Source organism: Vigna unguiculata, chromosome 3 (assembly GCF_037176805.1).
Source record: "Vigna unguiculata cultivar grain cowpea cultivar isolate G323 ecotype 2 chromosome 3, ASM3717680v1, whole genome shotgun sequence".
NCBI lineage: Eukaryota > Viridiplantae > Streptophyta > Magnoliopsida > Fabales > Fabaceae > Vigna > Vigna unguiculata.
Window position 1 is genome coordinate 12,370,875 of NC_140794.1, and position 20,014 is coordinate 12,390,888.

The 20,014-nt window shown below is 28.6% G+C and overlaps 3 protein-coding genes across 5 annotated transcripts; 1 reads left to right on the forward strand and 2 right to left on the reverse strand.

Moving 5' to 3' along the window:
* Positions 1-3,167: 3,167 nt before the first annotated feature.
* On the reverse strand, positions 3,168-4,901 carry LOC114176721 (metacaspase-3-like). The gene is made up of 5 exons (XM_028061850.2): positions 4,405-4,901; positions 3,971-4,307; positions 3,787-3,904; positions 3,505-3,702; positions 3,168-3,395 (listed from the first exon to the last, which is right to left on the reverse strand). The coding sequence occupies exons 1-5, from the start codon at positions 4,841-4,843 to the stop codon at positions 3,336-3,338; spliced, it is 1,152 nt and encodes a 383-aa protein (XP_027917651.1). The 5' UTR covers positions 4,844-4,901; the 3' UTR covers positions 3,168-3,335.
* Positions 4,902-8,039: 3,138 nt separating this feature from the next.
* On the reverse strand, positions 8,040-10,892 carry LOC114177481 (metacaspase-1-like). Of its 3 annotated transcripts, none has more exons than XR_014993597.1 (5): positions 10,281-10,892; positions 9,715-10,045; positions 9,421-9,538; positions 9,133-9,327; positions 8,040-8,164 (listed from the first exon to the last, which is right to left on the reverse strand). XR_014993597.1 is itself a non-coding variant. In XM_028062850.2 (5 exons), exons 1-5 carry the CDS (start codon positions 10,771-10,773, stop codon positions 8,105-8,107), a joined length of 1,185 nt encoding a protein of 394 aa, XP_027918651.1. In that variant the 5' UTR covers positions 10,774-10,885; the 3' UTR covers positions 8,040-8,104. The 3 variants fall into 3 exon arrangements, 2 of the variants coding, with proteins under 2 accessions (XP_027918651.1, XP_027918652.1); XM_028062850.2 differs by having other exon boundaries at positions 9,133-9,315; positions 10,281-10,885; XM_028062851.2 differs by lacking the exon at positions 8,040-8,164 and having other exon boundaries at positions 9,133-9,355.
* A 7,410-nt stretch (positions 10,893-18,302) lies between these two features.
* Positions 18,303-19,783, forward strand: LOC114175032 (pectate lyase 1-like). The gene is made up of 4 exons (XM_028059790.1): positions 18,303-18,746; positions 18,852-19,207; positions 19,299-19,434; positions 19,583-19,783. The coding sequence occupies exons 1-4, from the start codon at positions 18,303-18,305 to the stop codon at positions 19,781-19,783; spliced, it is 1,137 nt and encodes a 378-aa protein (XP_027915591.1).
* Positions 19,784-20,014: the final 231 nt, after the last annotated feature.

Below are 20,014 nucleotides of genomic sequence, written 5' to 3' on the forward strand. Positions count from 1 at the left end.
GAATACCGAATACTCTAACCATGAAAGAAATAAGCTAAACCATGTGTATTGAAATCTTATTAGATAACCATCTTTAGTAAACAATAAATAATTTTTTAAACGCATTTGATATGGACCCTATTTTAGATAAGTTCTTCGTACCTCATCAATTTGATTTGGTCGGTATTGCCAAATTTGAGGATGTTTCCCGGATCACATTCTAAAACATTTTCAAATTCATTATATTTAACTCTAGGAACTTTAGAGAGTTGTTTTTCATTTTTTGGATTATTGTGAAGTTTCTCAAGTTTATATGACGTTGGATGAATTTTTTTCATCTTCATCACAAGCATTCCTCTGGAAAAAAGAATAAATTCTTCTACTCTTTATCATAATTTTTCTAATATAAATTTGTCACCTCTCACCTATTTAGGAAAAGATAAAATTATGAATACTCCAAATTAAATCTCAAAACCAAGACTCAACATTTTAAGAAAATTAACACATTCTAAATGATTAGTTTTTCTTATACAACTTCAAAAGATAAAATAGCTCTATCTACACAAATAGAGTTTGATCAACAATTAGAGCATGATTTTATGATCATAAAGATATGTCTAGAGTGTAGAAAAGCCACATAGAAGAGGAAAACATATTGTTTCGAAAAAAAAAAGAGTAAAAAATGAACTTACTCAAAAGAAAGAATTGTCCGGTACAAAATGTTCCTTAACTCCTTAGTCTTGTTGTGGTGCCGTTTGATTTTGAAAATGATGAGAGATTGATGGTAAAAATTAGAATAGAAAGAAGAACAAAAAAAGATATGGAGGTACCGAAGAGAAAGAAATCAAATAAAGAAGCAAAATAAATTACAACAGAGAGGGAAAACATGGTTTTTAAATTTAAATAAAACTTTTTAAAACTAAATTATATAAATTATATAAATAATATATAAATATATTTTTAATATATATATATATATATATATATATATATATATATATATATATATATATATATATATATATATATATATATATATAAAGAAAAAAAATGTTGGGAGAGCCGTGGACTCCTCCTTGTCATACACTAAACCCTAAAGCCGTGGACTCCCCCTTATCATACTTAAGTTTCACCCGTGATGTGACTCAAATTTACTCAAAGTGAATCTTAATTGCAATGTGACCATGGTGACATGTTTAGACTTTTAATAGATATTTTCTTTTTCTAGTTATGTCATCCTGTGAGAAATAAAGCTCTAAGGAAAAATTTAGAGAAAAAAGACAGTTTAACCAAGGTAAGAAAAATTAGTTTTAAATTTTAAAAATATATTACTATAAGATGAGTTGTGTGATCTGTGTGTGATGCTAGAATGTTATTATCTGTTGTGTAAAAAATGCTTTGAAATGATATTTCTTGATGACTAAAATTGGAATATATATGTTATATGTAGTAAGAATGAAATTTTGTGATTTGATTTAATTGAGTGAAAATTTGTGTAATATGTGGATGTGTGATAAAATAGTTGTGTAAGATTGGACATCTAGAATGTTAAGTTAGAAACTAAAAATGTATTTATAAACTATTATGTGATTGTTTTGATTTGATTTTTTGTTCAATTGATTTCATTGTCTATGCAGTAGGTTTGAATTGGTTAGGATTGTCCAGTTTGATCTATCTAATGATTATTTTGAACTAAAAGTAATGTATTTTAAACTAAAAAGGAACTAATGTTACATAGATAATTAAGTTGGATATCTTTATTATTTCTTCTTCTTCTTTGGTGGTCACTTTTAACTTATTTTTCTTTTTTCCAAAGTGATTTCATACCAATTGTAAAATAATTTTATATAGTCTTTTCTTATTCTTGTGCTAAATTAAAGTAATGCAACAAATTATGTAAAAAAATGAGTGAAGTAATTTTTATTAGTATCTATTTATTTTATCTTCGTGTTGCTAAGAATTATAAAATTAAATTGAATGCAATAAATATATTCTATTAAATAATTTTTTTATATTTTTAATTAATATACTTTTAAAAAGTGGTATTTATTGTCTATATATCTAAGTTTCATATAAAAACATTTTGCATTAAATAATAATACCTTTTTTTATATCATATTATATTAGTTATTGTTACATTGAACAAATTTGGTGTCCACCAAACATATTGTTTTTATCATTGATTTAAAATTATTTTTGCAATCAATTTTGAAGAACATACGGTTTTAAAATTGGTATCCACTACTAACAATTCTCATATTACAAGGAATTTTTTTTACAAATTTGTTAAAAAAATTTGCAAGAAAAGAATTTTTCCTGCTATTTGTTCTAAGAATTTTAATTGGTAGGTAATTCCTTCGTGGATAATTATTTCGTACAAAATTATAAAATTCACAAGTATTTCCTACAAAATTTGTTGCGAAAAGTGTTTTATACAAAATATTTTGCAAAAAAATTGGCAGTAATTTCCTGTAAATTTTTTTCATAACAAAATTTATAAGTATTGCCTACGAAAAAAATTTCAAAACAAAATTAATAAGAAATGTGAGTTTTTTTAGTAGTGATCGAACCGATTTATAACTATCAAAACTATTTATTCTAGAAAACATATATTTATATTTCCATTTGAATTTAAATCTATAAAAATCCAAAGTAATTCTCCTAAAAGCTAATATATATGGTTTTAGTCTTTTAAACTTGTGATAAATATTAGAATTTGTCATTCTCTTAAATTTTTTTGAGGTTTGGATTATTCACTAGTTTGACACATTCTAACTTAAATATTAACTCAAAATACAGTTTAATAAGTAAAAAAGAAATTAATGTCATTTGGTTAAAATGACTATTTATCTATTTATCAAAGTTCGCACCATTAACTAATTTCAATTGTGTTTAAATGTAAAAATTAAAAACAAATTTAATCTTAAAATCTATGATGAATTGAATTATTTTAATAATAAACAAGATTTAATTAGAGATTATTCAATCTAATTATTATAAATAATCATATGAAATCATTAATGTAGATCTACCTTATCTCTAGAGTAAGATTTGTGTTTATTTTAAAGAAAAAAATTATTTAACAACATTTTGACAATTTTTACATAAGTAAGATATATTTAACAGAAATTAACTTTCGTATTTCTAAATAAAAAGATAAAGTAAAAGGTAACTGGAGTGGTATCAAGTGGATGTAAAAGAACTTCTATTATCAAATTACCATTGTATTAAATTTTAAATAATATGAGAAATGTACGCCAAATTCAAAAGTCATAGCTATGTATATAGTTAATTATATAAAAAAATTGAGTGATGCATGTAGTCTCAATTATTTTATCTGAGGAGGCAATTAACGATCAGAGTACAAAACGACTTGTATAGACGTCAAACACCTCGGAAGACGATAGTTGTGGCTCCTGCAAATCCAAGTCCAAACTTCATTCATACCATGGTTAAGGATTCAAATATAAAGCTTATGATGCCACACTATAATAATATATGTAAAACACACAAAACATTAATTACTTGTCTCAGTTCCATGCCAAGAAGTCTATTGAACAGCGATGCAATTGGACCATTTAATGGCACTATGCCTGTTTTTGTCCCTCGAATGCTGGAACGCATGGCACTCAGCAATCGACCATAACTCAGACCAGGTTCGTTTTGCACCGTTTGGATGAAACTATAGGTCAGTACACCAGTAGCTTCAGTGCCACTTAAAGCCTACATCAATCAACCCACATCAATACTCCTCAAATTTGTTCAAGTGAATGTAAAAAAAAAAAAAAAAACTTAAGTATTACTTACAGAGGTATCTATGGAGGTTTGACTATCTTCGCAAGCTGAAATAGAAACAGCTAGCCCTCCACTTGTACCTTTATTAGCTCTGGGAAATCTTTGATCTTCCCATGAGTAATACCCTTCCCTGCATCACACACAGATCATTCAATTCAGAAATTGTTGTTGAGAAAAGAAGCATTCTCAAACTCACCTGTTCATCTTGCAGACGAAAGACAAATCAAGAACAGTCCCACTGTGGCATGCATCGACAATGGCATGAAGTTTAGCTCCACGAGGTAAGGGCCTAACGATTGCAGTGTTGATCTCATCGTCCAGTATCTTCCCTTGCTCTTCGTAATCAACGGGGCATATTGCTTCGTCAAGCCCGTCGATTTCGTTCCCATCCATGCTGATTTCCTGAGTGCCATGTCCAGAGAAGTGGAACACCAACGAATCCCCTGACTGGGTATTCTCAAGCAACCACCTCATAGCCATTAGAATGTTGTATCTGGTAGGAATCCTTAGCTGGTTTCTCTCCTCCTTATCATCTGTCACAACTCGAAAATTAATCTTTTGAAAAAGTGTTGGAAATCTAAGTATGACTCTAAATGTATAGAAAGAGATAAGAAAGTGTATGAAAGAGACCTGTGAGCATGAGAATGGAGTCACTAGGAAAGCCATAGTGCTTAATGAGAAAGTATTTCATGCATTTTGCATCATTGATGGAGCCTTTTAGCTTGTAACTCTTGCCATGGTAGCGAATTCCACACACCACAGCTCTCTTTGAGCCATGTGCATGAAAAGATGGTCTGAGTGACTGAGGCTGGGGATAGAGGCCAAAACTATTTGCCCCATAATAGCCACCAGAATTGGTGTTAACTGAAGCAGTACTCCTAATGGTATTTAAGAAGCCTCTGAAACGACCAGTGAAACTATGAAAGGAATTGTAGGCTTGAGTCCATGGAGGTGTGGAGGGTCTAAGGTGGGTGATGCCATGGCACACTCCACACTGAAAGACATTAACCTCTGGTGGCACCACAAGTAGAACTCCACAGTGGATGCATCTTTCTTGTCTACTTGCCATGGTGAGGCCTGGGAAACAATGAAGAGTATTAGAAACTATGTACAATTGCTTTTTCAAATGTTTCTATCATGAAATTCAGCTTCTGCTATCTATTTATGCAGAATAAGAATAGGATTCTGATGCCTTTTCCTAGTGGACACTGAATACATTGACATGCTTTTGTTTTTTTATTTGTCGAATTCAGATTACCGTTAATCAAGAATCGGGGAATAAGGAACAGATGAAATGCATCTTATCTCATTCAGTTGAATAAACCTTCCCATAAATATCTGTAAGAAAATAAATTATTGGTAAATGTTAAAGTTATTGTATAATTTAAAAGCATTTTTTATTAGACAACAACGAAATTTGTAAGTATATTAAAGTTAGTGTATAAATTAAAAGTTCAGAGAGTTTCAAACCTCTGTTCCAGCAGTTTAATATCTTTGTAATGTCGTAGCAGTTTAAAATTCCCACCAAGTCTGCGTGGTTTAAGCCGTGAAGTTTCCGCAGATTTTCCATATTGTGCCGTATAAATAAAGAAAAATGTGGATTATTAAATGGGTTTGCAATATTAATTCTAAAATTTTAAAACTAATAAATAAATATAATGCATGAGTTGGTGTATGTATATGTAGTGCATTATGAAACTTAAAATCAATCATGAAACTGAACATTTATTAGATTGTGATAAATTTTGAAATAAATAATTAACTAAACGAATTTTAATTTAATAATTTTGTTAATATATTTAGTTGATAAATATTATTTACTGTATTTATTTGCATAAAGTTTTTCAATTATCATCAAAGATAAAAATTATTATTTCAACCTTATAAACATTGAAAAGGAAAACACTGCTATAAGAAAAAATCTAGTTAAAATAAATTGAAGTGTCATCAACATTACTTCCTAAAATCATAACAAATATCAATTAAGAAATAATTATAGTCTACATGAACGGATAAATAATATTAACATTGTCAAATAGAAAATTATATATTTATATTTTTTTTATTAACAAACTCTAACTCATATTAACCTAATAGTAATTTCGTTGACATAAACTAAAAATTCTAGATGATATCAATTAACACTAACACAAAAAAACGTTATAACGTCATCCCTATAATGTCTGCCTAAAAAAAAGTCTAAAGTTAAAAATGATCAGTGACATTTTTGTAAATAACGTGACTTTTTTAACGTCTGCCCGCACTAGGTCAGACGTCACTTAACGTCTACTTAAAAAAACTTCGACGTCATTCAAAAAAGGACGTCGGACCCCCTCATCCTAGATGTTCAACATCTGACCCCGCACCACCGACGTTAAGTTTTGCTTATCTTTGTGCGAGACGCAGAAAACCTAAGTTGTTCACTGTTTTCGCGAGCATTTCCCGTCGAGACCTCATTTCTGACCTCCTCCAGGTGAGTTTCGAACATTTTTCACCATCAAACTTGTTGGAATTCAATTATGGATTGATTTTACGCGTTTTGAATCGATTATTTTGCGTTTTCATCCCCATTTGCAGCGTTTTGAGATTTGTCCCACTTATTCTTCATCCCACTTATTCTTCGTCCCCATTTGGCCAGTAGTGTGCGGAGACCCTAGACTCCCTCTCAAAGTTCGTCTTTCAATTAGAAGAGGTTAGTTTTTCATTGTATGTATATAATTGTTCGTTGTATGTATATAATTGCTTGTAATTTTTATAATTGCCATTATAGTTTTAATGTTAGACTATTTTTTTTGTTAATTTTTTTGGCCTATTTTTTTTATTTAAAATTTTATAATAATATTTGTAAAATTATGAAATAAAATTATATTTCTTATTAGATATATGGATGTTTAAATAATTCTAATTGCATTTGATTTTTGAATATTATTGTTACAGTGTTATTTTATATATGTAGATTTATTATACTTATAGTATACACGGAGCGAAACTTAGTTCCCGTTTGAGATTTAGTACAAATGATTAAATTTTTAGTCGTTTATATTAAATCTTGAATTGTCCGATTGGGCAGTTTGAAAAAATTATTTTTTATAATTTGCTACAATGTGTCCGATTGAGGCTAATTTGTGTTGTTCCATGCATACTTGATTGTGATCATGACTGATCACTTTCATTTCGTGTATATTATAGACCAATACGAAATACTGTCGAAATTTTATGAAATTTATGATGTTTGACTTCTTAATATATATCGATTGAAAACAATCTTAATAGTATTATTTAAAATTAATAAATGATGTTAATTGAAAAAAAAAATCATATTATCTAGACAACAAAAATCATCTATATTGACAAAATTACCCTAATTAATGTTGGTTGAAAAATGATATATTTGTATAAAAAAATAAAACTGCAAGAATAAAAAAATATACAATTAACTTTAATTTAAAAAAGAAATATTATCATTGATATCACGAAATAACTCGATGTTAAGACAAAAATATTTCAATCGGAATTGAGTCTACAAAATCTTAATTAAAGTTGAATAGAAAAAAATTTAAAAAAAATATATGATTTAAAGAGAAGATGGAGCACAAAATTTTAAATCTTTTTAATGTAAAATTTAAATTTATCTAATTTTAAAAAATTACTTCTTCTAAATTCTTAAAACTTCAAATCCTTTAAAATTTTCTATCCAAAGTATTTATATTTACAATAATACATTCAATATTTTATAGAAATAAATTGTCTTCTTAAAATTCAAAATCATGTGATATCTCAAATTATGGTAACAGTTTTGACGTAATGAATGGAAAAAATTGGTATGCTACTAAAATGTTTCAGAACATATACCATTGATATTTAATTTATAAAATAATCCAAAATTACTACTAAAAAAAATCATATTTCCTGCCAATTTTGTTTTGAATTTTTTTTTGTAGGAAATACTTATAAATTTTGTTATGAAAAAAAATTGCAAGAAATTGCTGCCAATTTCTTTTGCAAAATATTTTGTCTAAAACACTTTTCGCAACAAATTTTGTAGGAAATACTTGCGAATTTTATAATTTTGTAGGAAATAATTACCCACGAAGAAATTATCCGCTAATTAAAATTCTTAGAAAAATGGCAGGAAAAAGTCTTTTCTTACAAATTTTTTCAACAAATTTGTAAGAAAATTTTCATGTAATATGAGAATTCTTAGTAGTGAGTTGATTACAATAGGTCACTACAATTACTGAAAGTAAAATGTTGATTTTCCTCAATACCACAACCATTAATTGTTGCTAAGCTTCAAGTTATTCAAAACAAATATTCAAGTTAACTAATCTCACAAGGACAACATTGTCGTAGAAACATCAAATTTCTCTGATGATGATAGAAGAGGATCCTGCAACATGTATTCACTTTCATCAATCAAGAAAATAAAAAACTATATATTTAGTAAAATTTATTAGTAATCATAAAATCACTAATCATGCTATTTATATAAGGAATGTGACTCGTAAAATACTATAGTTTATGACAAAATTTAAAATATCTTAGGAGTATGATTTTAGTATATCTCTTCATTTATTTGACTAATTTTATATAAGAGTTTCATTTATTGAAAGATCAGCTCCAATCAAAATTACACAAACCGGACTCAGATAGTCTACTCAAGCCTAATATATTAGCTGAAAAGCAAAGAAAACATTAGAAAAAGGATATTCATCCTTCGTTCTTATTTATACCATTTAATTATCTAATTCATCAAATTTAAAATAAAATGATTTTCATTAATCTACCTTAAATCTGTAAGTTTTTTTTAAACTACTATAATAATTAATATTCACAATCGAAAATTTTCAAATTTAAGAAAATTATGATAAATAACATATTTCAGTTTTACTACAATAAAAAAATAAAATATTATTATAACAATTTTAGTTATTTTAGTTTGTTTAAGTTTAGTATAGAATTAACATAATTGAATATATGTATGACCTTTATAAGTATTATATATTTATTAAAAAATTAACATTAATAATTAATTAACTTTAAGTAATTATTAAAGATTTTAAATTTACAAAATAAAGATATAAAAGACTCTCTTAGATATAGTTACTCTTTTTTTAATAAACATATGTGACATGACATATATTATAGACAAAAAAGTATATTTAACTACCTTAATTTTCAGTAATTTATATAAAATTAACGAAATTAATTTTTTTAATAATACTACGATTAATTTTTTTGTTATATATATATATATATATATATATATATATATATATATATATTATTTATCTAAGAATTAGGAAACAAACATGAGATAGAATTTGAAGGCAGAATGAATGGTGGTGAAATCCAAACCTGTGCAATTTTACGATTGAAGATATGTGGCAATATGCGGTTATTGCATTTACTTCGGCTAATCTTCTTAATCTCTTGATGCATATTTTGTAGGAGACCCCCATAAGTTATTCCAGGGTATTCTCTTATTGCTTTTGTGAAAAGATAAGTCAGAACACCATTCATTCCCTTTCCACCAAAAACCTACGTAGGTTCCTCAAAACCCACACCATCACGTCAACAACTATAAACAAATCAAACTACATTTCATTGCCAAAAACAAAAATCCAAAACATTATTCGTTCTTACAGAGCTATCACAAGCTGTCTGATTATCTTCACAAGCACTCAGACAAATCGCCAATCCACCACTCGAATGTTTTCTTATAGGTTCTTTTGAAGGGGGCTTGTTATCCTCCCAAATGCCACTACAATCAAAATTCAATTTTTTTTCATGTAAGTAGAACATTCATTCAGAATAAAAACCTAACTTAATCCCACAAAACCGACTTATAGATGAGATTTGCGCTCATTTATATACTATGAAATTGTTTTATCTTTACTGGATATGAAATTCCAACAAAACTAGGAAAATGGCACTTACCTTTCTTGATTATAAACAAAGAGAAGATCAAGAATTGTGCCGCTATGACATGCATCAACAATGGCATGAAGTGTGACACCTTTCTTTAGTGGCCAAACTATGGTGGAGTTGATTTCATTGTCAATGATCATTCCTTCTATCAAATAGTCAACAGGGCAAAGAGTCTCATCAAACCCATCAATTTCATCTTCTTTGAAATCTGGCTGCTGAGAACCGTGTCCCGAGAAGTAAAACACTAATGAGTCTCCTGCTTCACAGTCCTTCACAAGCCACCTTAAAGACTCCATTATGTTGTGTTTCGTTGGTATCAAATTGCCATTTTGTTCATCTTCTGCAATATTCATCATTCAGTTTTCAAATAAGAAGATTTTTTGGCACAACAATTGGAGTTTTGCACATGTTACTCAAAATAGGTACTAGATCTATATAAACATTAACATCACTTTCGATCTAAATTGTAAAGTATCAAATTACTGTATTTACGTGCTTTCAGACTTACTTTGTGAACGGACCAAGTGACTGATCCATCAAATGAACAGAAACAGATAACAAATTTCTAGAGATACCTGTGAGGATTCGTATGCACTCATTTGGAAAGTCAAAATTCTTGATCAGCAGTTCCTTCATGTTACTAATATCATTGATGATTCCTCTGAGTCTGAATTTCCTTCTGTAAGAAATTCCACAGAGAACCGCTCGTTTATTATACCTGCTAGTGCTAGAAAACGCTGAGGAAGAGGCCACTGAATGAGATAATGACCCACTAAGCAAATTTTCATTTTTGTTTGAACCTCCTAGATTACCAAGTTTCAACAATTTGGATCCAAATTTTTTCACTGGACAGCATATTCCACATTCTTTCTTTGAACTGTGCGGTCCCAAAGTTGAATTGCCAAAGTGTGAGTTTGTTCTCGAGCGCAATAAGCAGTGACACTCTTCTTTGAAACATCTACAAGTAACCTTTGCTTCCTCATTTGACTGAGAACTAGAGATATTTTTGGACCCATTCATAGATACACCCTTTCTGTACCTTCTGCATTTAGATGCAGCTTCCATCATTAACTGTAGTTTTATGATGCAGACTCATATACTTCAGCTCTCACCATATATGTTCATGCACTTACCAAGACGTTAAGTAAACTTTTTTTCTATGTTGAAATTTGAAAATTGTGTTCTGCATAATTGACAATGAAGGGCCCCAGAAGCGTGCATTCGTTTACTTTCTCTTTTGAGAAAGAGAAACAAACATAGAATCTAATCCCAGTGTTGGAAAAAGGTTGAAAGATGCTTATTTATGCGACGTAGAAGAACCCCACAGCAGTGAGTTGTTAAGGAAAATCAGAAAATGTGTTAAGAATTGTCTATCAAATTTGCGTCTTCAAAGAAAGATATGGTTCTGATGCTTATTCTCACTATGATAGCGGTAAGAACCAGATGCTCTCAACTTCATAGACTAATAATACACTCACTTGCATAAGAAAATGAGTAAGCATTTCATTAATATATTCGTAATAAATTAACATAAAAGATAACTAGTAATTAATTTAATACGTATTAAAAGTTGTTCTATTTCTTTTTTTCGTATAAAGGAGTAGAAAGAATATTATAAAATTTTCTAATTAAATTATTTGTTATCAGCTTGCAATTCACGTTTTACATTCACTCCCCCTCCAGAGCTTGGTATGGCAAAGATTTAAGAATTTTTTTTTTTTTTTATGTATATGAAATCACTGATATTAAAAAAAAAAGTGCAAAAATTTACACAATTATTTCCTATGAAAACTACGTTTAACCTGGTTTTTAATTATTTGGCATTATTTTACTTCCTTGTTATAACTAGAGATGGCAAATAAACCCGTGCCCGTGGGTATCACCCGAACCCGTCCCCGTTTTGACGGAGAATCCCCGCTTTGACTGGGTATGGGTATGGGTATGGGTAATACCCGAAATTTTCAACTGGGGATGGGGATGGGGATGGGGATATATATATACCCGCCCAAATACCCGTTCCCGCTTAAATTACTAAACTATTTATAATTTATTAAATAATCTAAAAAATATATATAAATAAATAATATATTTATACATAAAATATAATATAATATAATATAATATAATATAATATAGTATATATACATATAAATAAAATATACTTATATATATATATATATATATATATATATATATATATATATATATATTTACACATATACATGTAATGTAATATAATATAATATAATATACATATAATATATATATATATAATAATATAATATAATATATATAATATATACGTATAAAACAAATTAATCATTTAACTAGTGAGATCTTTTATAAACAAATTTATAACATTACAAATTTATAAAAATTTAAAAGAAATATATATATATATATATATATATATATATATATATATATATATATATAAGCATAAAATATCTACGCATATACATATAATATATATACATAATAATATAATATATATTATTATATTTATATTATTATATAATATAATATAATATATACTTAAAATAAATATATATCTATAAATATATATATATATATATATATATATATATATATATATATATATATATATATATATATATATATATATAAACATAAGATATCCACACATATAATATATATACATAGTAATAATAATATAATATAATATATATAAATAATTATATATATATATATATATAAACATAAGATATCCACACATATAATATATATATACATAGTAATATAATATATAATATAATATAATATAATATATATATATATATATATATATATATATATAACATATTTTTCATTCTCTTTGTTTTTTGTTATATAACATATTGGCAATTGCTTCAGTTTTAGATCCAAGGTACAAGATGGACATGTTAGAATATTATTTTTATAAATTGTATGGTAATGATTTTGATCTGAAACTTAGTAGGATTCGTCAAATGTGCTATGATTTGGTTTTGGAATATCAATCAAAAAAGAATGAAACTTCTTCTTATAGAGCTACATCATTGGAGTTGGGAAAGGATGTTGATAATGATGCGAATGAATTTTTAGAGTTTATGGCAAAAAAGAAAAAATCTAGAACTACAGTTATGAAAACAGAGTTGGATTATTACTTGGAAGAAGATAATTTGCCGGTTACACAAGAATTTGATATCCTATCATGGTGGAAAACAAATGGGTTAAAGTTTCCAACCCTTCAAGCAATTGCAAGGGATGTTTTAGCTATTCCAATAACAATTGTAGCTTCTGAATCTGCTTTTAGTACTGGTGGTCAGATATTAACTTCTCACCGTAGTCGACTTCATCATATTACTATAGAGGCTTTGATGTGTACAAGAAGTTGGATATGGAACTCAAACCATCTAGGTAAGTTACTCAAATTTATTAATATTTTTTGTTAGTATTTTTTGTGAATTCTCATCTAATATTCTACATTTGGTGTTTGTAGGTGTTAAAAAATTAAAAGGAAAAGATGTTCTCATGAGTGAAAATGAATCTGATGAAGAAGGTACATTATATTCTAGTAATTAAAATTTTCAATTTCAATTATTATATCATATCTAATTTTTCATTTTTTTTCTATGTGTAGGTGGATCGAATGCAAATGAAACCACTGATCATTTGTAAAATTAATAAATATTTTGGTTATTATAAAATTTTAGTAATGTGTAATTTTTTAGCTTTTATATAATTATTTGAATTTTATTTAGTTGTTATTTGATACTTTAATTTGAGATGTATACTATTATAATATTTTTCTTAATATTTGACATCATGAAAATCAAAAAGAGTATGTTATTTTAATATTGAATATTTTGATAGTATCATGATTCCGTTTGTGTGATTTTTAAATTTTTTTTATAAAAAATATTTAATTGATATATGGAACAATAAAAAAATGGGTATGGGTATGGGTATAAGAAAATACCCGTTACCCGGTGGGGATGGGGATGGGTCAAAAGTTGTATACCCGTTGGGTTTGGGGATGGGGATGGGAATGAATTTTTATTATTTTGGATGATAATAGATGGAACCAAAAATTTCTTAATCCATTTTGATCTATTACTCTTTTTTATGAAAAATCTAATTCAGAACCATCCATTTAATAAAAATATAATACAATCCCTCCATTAATAAATTCTTTTACGGATGAACGCAAAATTCAGTCATAAAAATAATAAATTAAAAAAAAACTAAACACTTTTTTAAAAATAAAAATAAATTTTGTCAAACAAATTTAAAAAAAAATATATTTTTGAACAACTTAAGTATGTTTAATTTTAATCTTAAAATATTCATATGGGGATCTATTGAATTTTTAAAAATAATAAATGGAACATTAACTATCCATAAAATTGAATGAATTGATTTGACCTAATTTATTTTTAACTTTGTAATGGATGAATTGGATGCAATTACTTTCGGATAGATCTGTGCATGAAGAGGGCAAATGAATCTTTTACCTTGAAGACGTGATAGTATATTTAGTTTTAAGAAATTAAAAAAACAGAGTATTGTCTCCAGGACTTTCAGTTTTTAATCTGATAACTACACAACTCATTTTTTATTTAAAAATATAAATAATGTGTTCGAATTTTAGTTTTTATATTATTAAAATAAAGAACAAACTCAAATGATGAATTAAGAAAAGATTAGTAGGTAAGCATGGTAAGTATTAGAGTTATACTTACTTCTAATACATTTTTTTTTTCAATTTTTAAACTCGTTATTATGCATAGTTTTAACAATTGGACAAGTAGAGTAGAAGCTAAAACTACTTAGATATAACTTTTACTTCCTGCACCTTCACAATTTCGTTGGGCACTCGTCCAAATTATCAAAATGACATTGTAAAAGTTGATTTCTGAATTACATATTTCGAAATAAACTTCCCAAAGTTTAAAACAATGTATTTTGAATTTTGTTTTTTCAAAAACACAATTCTGAAACAAACTTTCTAAAATACCTTTCGAAATAAATTTTTTGAAACATTTCACGTGAAATGTGTTTCATAAATCATGAAAGCAGTGACACAGGAGGTAGTAGTGACATTAGTGATACGATGCAGTGCTGGAGTGTAGTTTAGTCTTATTCTTTGCGTATAAGGGGTGCAGTAAGTAATTGTAGGGATGTAGGAAGCAGCAATTGATATAGTATGATGATCGATATAGCAAGGGTACACATTATACTTCATTGGTCATGTTAAAAAGCACAGCTATTAAGAAGCGATAATCAAATCAAGAAAGTATTTTTCTTCTTTCTCTATTGCATAAATAAAATCAATTTTCAACTTGCTTGCACCAATTTTTATTCTTTGTAGTAATTTTGTTTAATTGAACCAAAAACTTTACAAATTTTCTCATGTTCCTTTCTATCAGCAATAATTTCCCATACTTGAATCATATTCATGACTAACAATTATTTGCTCAAAGTAAGGTAGTCAAAATCTTCACTATGCTCAAGGTTTAAGGAATAACACATTTTGTCTTTAAGGCTCAAAGACTCGAAGGGTTTGTACAAGAAATCTACTTGAAAAACATTGGCTCAATTATATAACAGGAAAAAGAAAGATGGCCTTGATCATTTGTAGCATGCAAGTAAATGATTAGCAAATGAACTCAAGCAAAATCAATTATGAGTCCATAGTGATAGCATTCACACAAATCAAATCTGGGGCACAACCTCTCACAGGGTACTTTAGGTTCCACAATTGTCAACAATTGCCAAAATCATTGATCACAATTAAAATCAAGCATCACTACATCAAAATGAGAACAACCACAAGCTCATGCTTACAAGCAAATTCAACATCATTTCATAACAAGCACAAAAGATGATCATAAAAGTACCAAGTCATCGCAAAAGATTACTTCACCAACCAAGCTACAGAATTCAACAACTATCAAATGAAAGTTAAAACTGAAATTTAAATTGAAATCTAAAAGCATAATTGAAAATCAGGACTATTAACAAAACAAGTCCTGCAAAAGAGAGTCATCTATCAGCAACATGTGCATCTCATGAGACGCTATCCTCGCTCTTGGCGGAGGAATCATCATCGGACCCCTCCTCTTCATCATTACCGGGCTCCTTCTCTTTATCAGACTCCTCATCATCATCAGCATCTGTAGTAGAGGAAGCCATTTCTCCTCCTCTAGAAGGGTTGGCTTGGTCCCTAGGCCATGCTACTCTAGCCTCGACTTCCTCAGAAGATAAAAGATGTAGCTCAAGCATGGCTAAAGACACATCTCAGATCATCTTCGTGTCTACCACTCCCAGCCGGTGGAGGGCATTTAGCTTGAGGTCCAAGGATTGCATCTGCACTACATCATCTACCATGCTTCAGGGGGAGGGGGAGCTGGTTGCTAGCTAGGATTGAGTGGTGGTGGTGATGGTGGTGCAGCAGGTCCCCCTCCTTCGACTGGCAAGCAATGCTGGAGTTGATGGGCCAAAAACACTATGCACCCAAATTTGGCACTGAGTGCTGAAGTTGTAGAGGTGTATTTTTCTCACCGAGGCTAAGCGCAAGAAATCAAGGCTAAGCGTTGAAGCTGTAGTGGTCATTTTTTTCTCGCTGAGGTTGAGTGCCAGAAATCAAGGCTAAGCGTTGAAGCTACAATAGTCATTTTTTCTCGCTGGGGTTGAGCGGTATAGGGAAAGACTGAGCGTCAAAGCTGCAGTAGTTATAATTTCTATGTTTTTTCTCTCAACCTTTGAACCTAGGCATTCAACACTCATGCAAACATGCATTCAAACAAAAACCAATGCTAAGACTAACCTAAAACACACCTAAAGACCACATTGACAACATCAAAGACTTGATGCACACATAACTTAAAACATATGCAAGTTGTTGCAGCCTTCTGACAATGGAATGTTGCTTCCGATAATAGAGATGTGCAAATTATGTATGGAAGTGCATAAGCTTATGGAAGTGTGACGACTATGTCAAACACAAAGGGCAAGGACACTTTCATATTTGCATTTTTAATTTTAATGATTTTTGAATTAAGGATATTTAGGTCATTTACTTTGTGTTATTGGGGTACAAGAAGAAAATATGGGGGTGCAAGAAGAAATAGTTTTCTTAAAAAGGACTTGGATACTTTGATAAAGTTCGACAAATTTTAATTTTAAACACATACCAAACCTTTTTCTTCTCTTTTCAAATTACATCAAACATTTTTTTTATCCATTAACGTGTCGTCACGTGTGCACTAAAAAAAGTTTGTCAATAAAACTTTGTTAAAAAATAATTTTCCTTTTAAAAATATATGCAAAAGTTTTAATTTTGGCCCCCTGACAAAGTCTCTTTGGCATTAGCAACTTTTTGTATGTTTTTATTTGTTGAAATCTAAAAATCCAAATTCGTTTTAACCAAATAGAATTAGTTTTATATGCTTTAAAATAAATTTTGGACATCTTTACATTGTTATCAACATCGTCTAGTATTTGATTATTTTCTTAAAATATTAATTAAATTTTTTTTTTGCATTTTTTCTTTGGTATTTGTATGATCATTTGCCTTATCTAATATCTCTAAAATAAAAATGAGTACTTGATACATTTCTTTTTTCCTAATAATTCTAAAATACAAAAAAAAAAAAATCAAAAACTAAAAAATCAACACTCAAACTTTGTTCCTTTTGAGAACTACATAACATTTGATTTTTCATTCTGAATGAAAATATGTAGAAGCAAGGTTAGTCCTTGTGAGTTCTCTATAAAAGAAATTGAAAATCATTTTCCAAATAGTTTTTCATTTAGAATTATGTAAATAACGTAGGAACAAGATCAATCTTTATCAGACTCAAATTTTAAAAAGTATTTTGTTTATTTCACATAATCTTCTTTTTTTAGGAAAAACAAATTAGATAAAACCACATTTTTTTTGCATATTTAATTAAAGGTATAATCTTTGAATGGGCATCTAGAGTGATAATATATTTCCATACGCAAAATCGACTTTTGGACCCAAGATTCTATTTCGCAAACCACATCTTATTTTTATGGTTTTTCCATAATTTTTCAAAATAAACTACGGTGACAAATCCAAAACCTCGACTTTTGATTTTTTTTTTCCTTCTCAATTTGCTATCGCATCCCATCCCAATTTCGATTGTGACATTAAACAAGTAGTTAATGTTCATCACGATATCCATTTATGATATTGACATTACGTACCGTAAAACGTGGTATTAAATTTAAATTAGAGTTTAAAAAATTTTAAATTAAATTTCATCCATGGAAAGCAATATTATTAAAATTTTGTAATTTGGCTTCTCTAGTTAATGCATATATTTAGGTAAGACGTTAAGATTTAAAACTTCTTAAACATTTCTATTCACTTATTTCTATGCATAGCTTCTTTGGTATGGAACACCCCTTTATTATAGCTTGAAAAAACAACTTAAACTAACTCTAATAACATGTTTTGCTTATATATAATCATTTTCTTACACCACAACTTCATACAAAAATAAAAAATACTATAAAACCACCATTCTCTTTTTTTTTCCTATCTATCTTATCTTCAATTTGCTTAAGAACAAGTATTCTTCGATATGGCATTTCTTAAACTTCAATACTTGTTTTTGGCTCTTTTGATTTTCTTTTTCCTTTCAAAACTTACTTTTGCAAAGCAATCAAAGATAAATGGTTTGAAAATGAATGTTATTGATCGATGTTGGAGAAAAAATTCTGAATGGAGGATGCACCGATATCAATTAGCCACATGTTCTGTGGGTTATGCGGGCAAGATGATAAACAACATTGGTAATGACCTTATTCATTATAAAGTTACCGACGCTAGTGATGATCCTATAAATCCCAAGCCCAACACCTTGAGGTATGGAACTTCTATTATTCAAGGTAAAGTGTGGATCACATTCCAAAAAGACATGCAAATTAAACTAGAGAAACCCCTTCTCATCAGTAGTTTTACCACCATTGATGGTCGAGGTGTTAACGTCCATATCGCTAATAATGCATGCTTAATGATATTTAAGGTAATTAATACTTGTTACAAACTAAGCTTTTAAGAATAATAAACGTTAAGAAAATTATTTTCATGATTTAACAATATGTATGCAACTTTGCTTATTTGATTATAGGCCACTAACATAATTATCCATGGCATTCGAATTCATCATTGTAAACCTCAAGCCCCTGGGATCGTAATGGGGCCTGAAGGAAAGGTGATTCCTTTAGGCCATGTAGATGGGGATGCAATAAGATTGATTACAGCTTCAAGGATTTGGATTGACCATAATACACTTTATGATTGTCAAGATGGTTTGCTTGATGTAACACGAGGTTCTACTGATGTGACTATCTCTAATAATTGGTTCAAAAATCAAGATAAGGTTATGCTTCTTGGACATGATGATGGATATGTGAGAGACAAGAATATGAAGGTTACAGTGGTGTACAATCATTTTGGACCTAATTGCAATCAACGCATGCCAAGGTAAATTAGCATTGTTATACTAGGTAGTTAAAAATACACAAAGTAATAAGCAATTATATTTACTCTTATTAACAAACAATTAACCTTTCAGGATTCGTCATGGATATGCACATGTAGCCAACAATTTTTATCAAGGATGGCTTCAATATGCCATTGGTGGAAGCATGGAACCTAGTCTCAAAAGTGAAGCTAACCTCTTTGTAGCACCAATGATAGGAAATAAGGAGGTAATAGATTTTAAAAATTTTATGTGAAATATTTCATATCCATATTACCAATCACTTATATATATATATATATATATATATATATATATATATATATATATATATAAAGATTTTATTAAGTGTTATGCTAATTATTTATTATGTGTAGGTAACATGGAGAAAGAGTAGTGATAAAAGTGGAGGTACATGGAACTTTCATTCAATAAGGGATATTTTTGAAAATGGAGCTTCATTCAATATAACAAAAGGAGGAGGTGTACAAAAACCGAATTATACTAAAGAACAAAATTTTAAAGTTCTTGATGCCAAATTCGTGAGATCATTGACACGTTCATCTGGTGTGTTATGATACAATAAAAATGTTGTGTATTGATTAGCCAAAATGTAAGAGAGATCACATGTTAAATTCTTTATCATTTTTATTATTTAAATCGTGTAAGTGAGGAGAATTTAATTTTTCTTCAATTGTATTTTTAATTAAAACTCTAAACATTGTAAATTTATTATATAAGTTTAATTGATATATTGAACAATATGATAAAAATCTTGAAAGATGTTTCAAACTCAAATTTTTTTTATC

Excerpts from the sequence above, each read along its gene's own strand:
- LOC114175032 (XM_028059790.1), top strand. The coding sequence starts at position 18,303 with ATGGCATTTCTTAAACTTCAATACTTGTTTTTGGCTCTTTTGATTTTC. Across the intron at positions 18,747-18,851 it reads CATGCTTAATGATATTTAAG|GCCACTAACATAATTATCCA; the intron begins GTAATTAATACT and ends ATTTGATTATAG. Across the intron at positions 19,208-19,298 it reads TGCAATCAACGCATGCCAAG|GATTCGTCATGGATATGCAC; the intron begins GTAAATTAGCAT and ends TTAACCTTTCAG.
- LOC114176721 (XM_028061850.2), bottom strand. The coding sequence starts at position 4,843 with ATGGCAAGTAGACAAGAAAGATGCATCCACTGTGGAGTTCTACTTGTG. Across the intron at positions 4,308-4,404 it reads CTCCATTCTCATGCTCACAG|ATGATAAGGAGGAGAGAAAC; the intron begins GTCTCTTTCATA and ends GAGTTGTGACAG. Across the intron at positions 3,703-3,786 it reads AAACCTCCATAGATACCTCT|GCTTTAAGTGGCACTGAAGC; the intron begins GTAAGTAATACT and ends TGATTGATGTAG.
- LOC114177481 (XM_028062850.2), bottom strand. The coding sequence starts at position 10,773 with ATGATGGAAGCTGCATCTAAATGCAGAAGGTACAGAAAGGGTGTATCT. Across the intron at positions 9,539-9,714 it reads TTTGTTTATAATCAAGAAAG|TGGCATTTGGGAGGATAACA; the intron begins GTAAGTGCCATT and ends TTTTGATTGTAG. Across the intron at positions 8,165-9,132 it reads TCAATCGTAAAATTGCACAG|GATCCTCTTCTATCATCATC; the intron begins GTTTGGATTTCA and ends TACATGTTGCAG.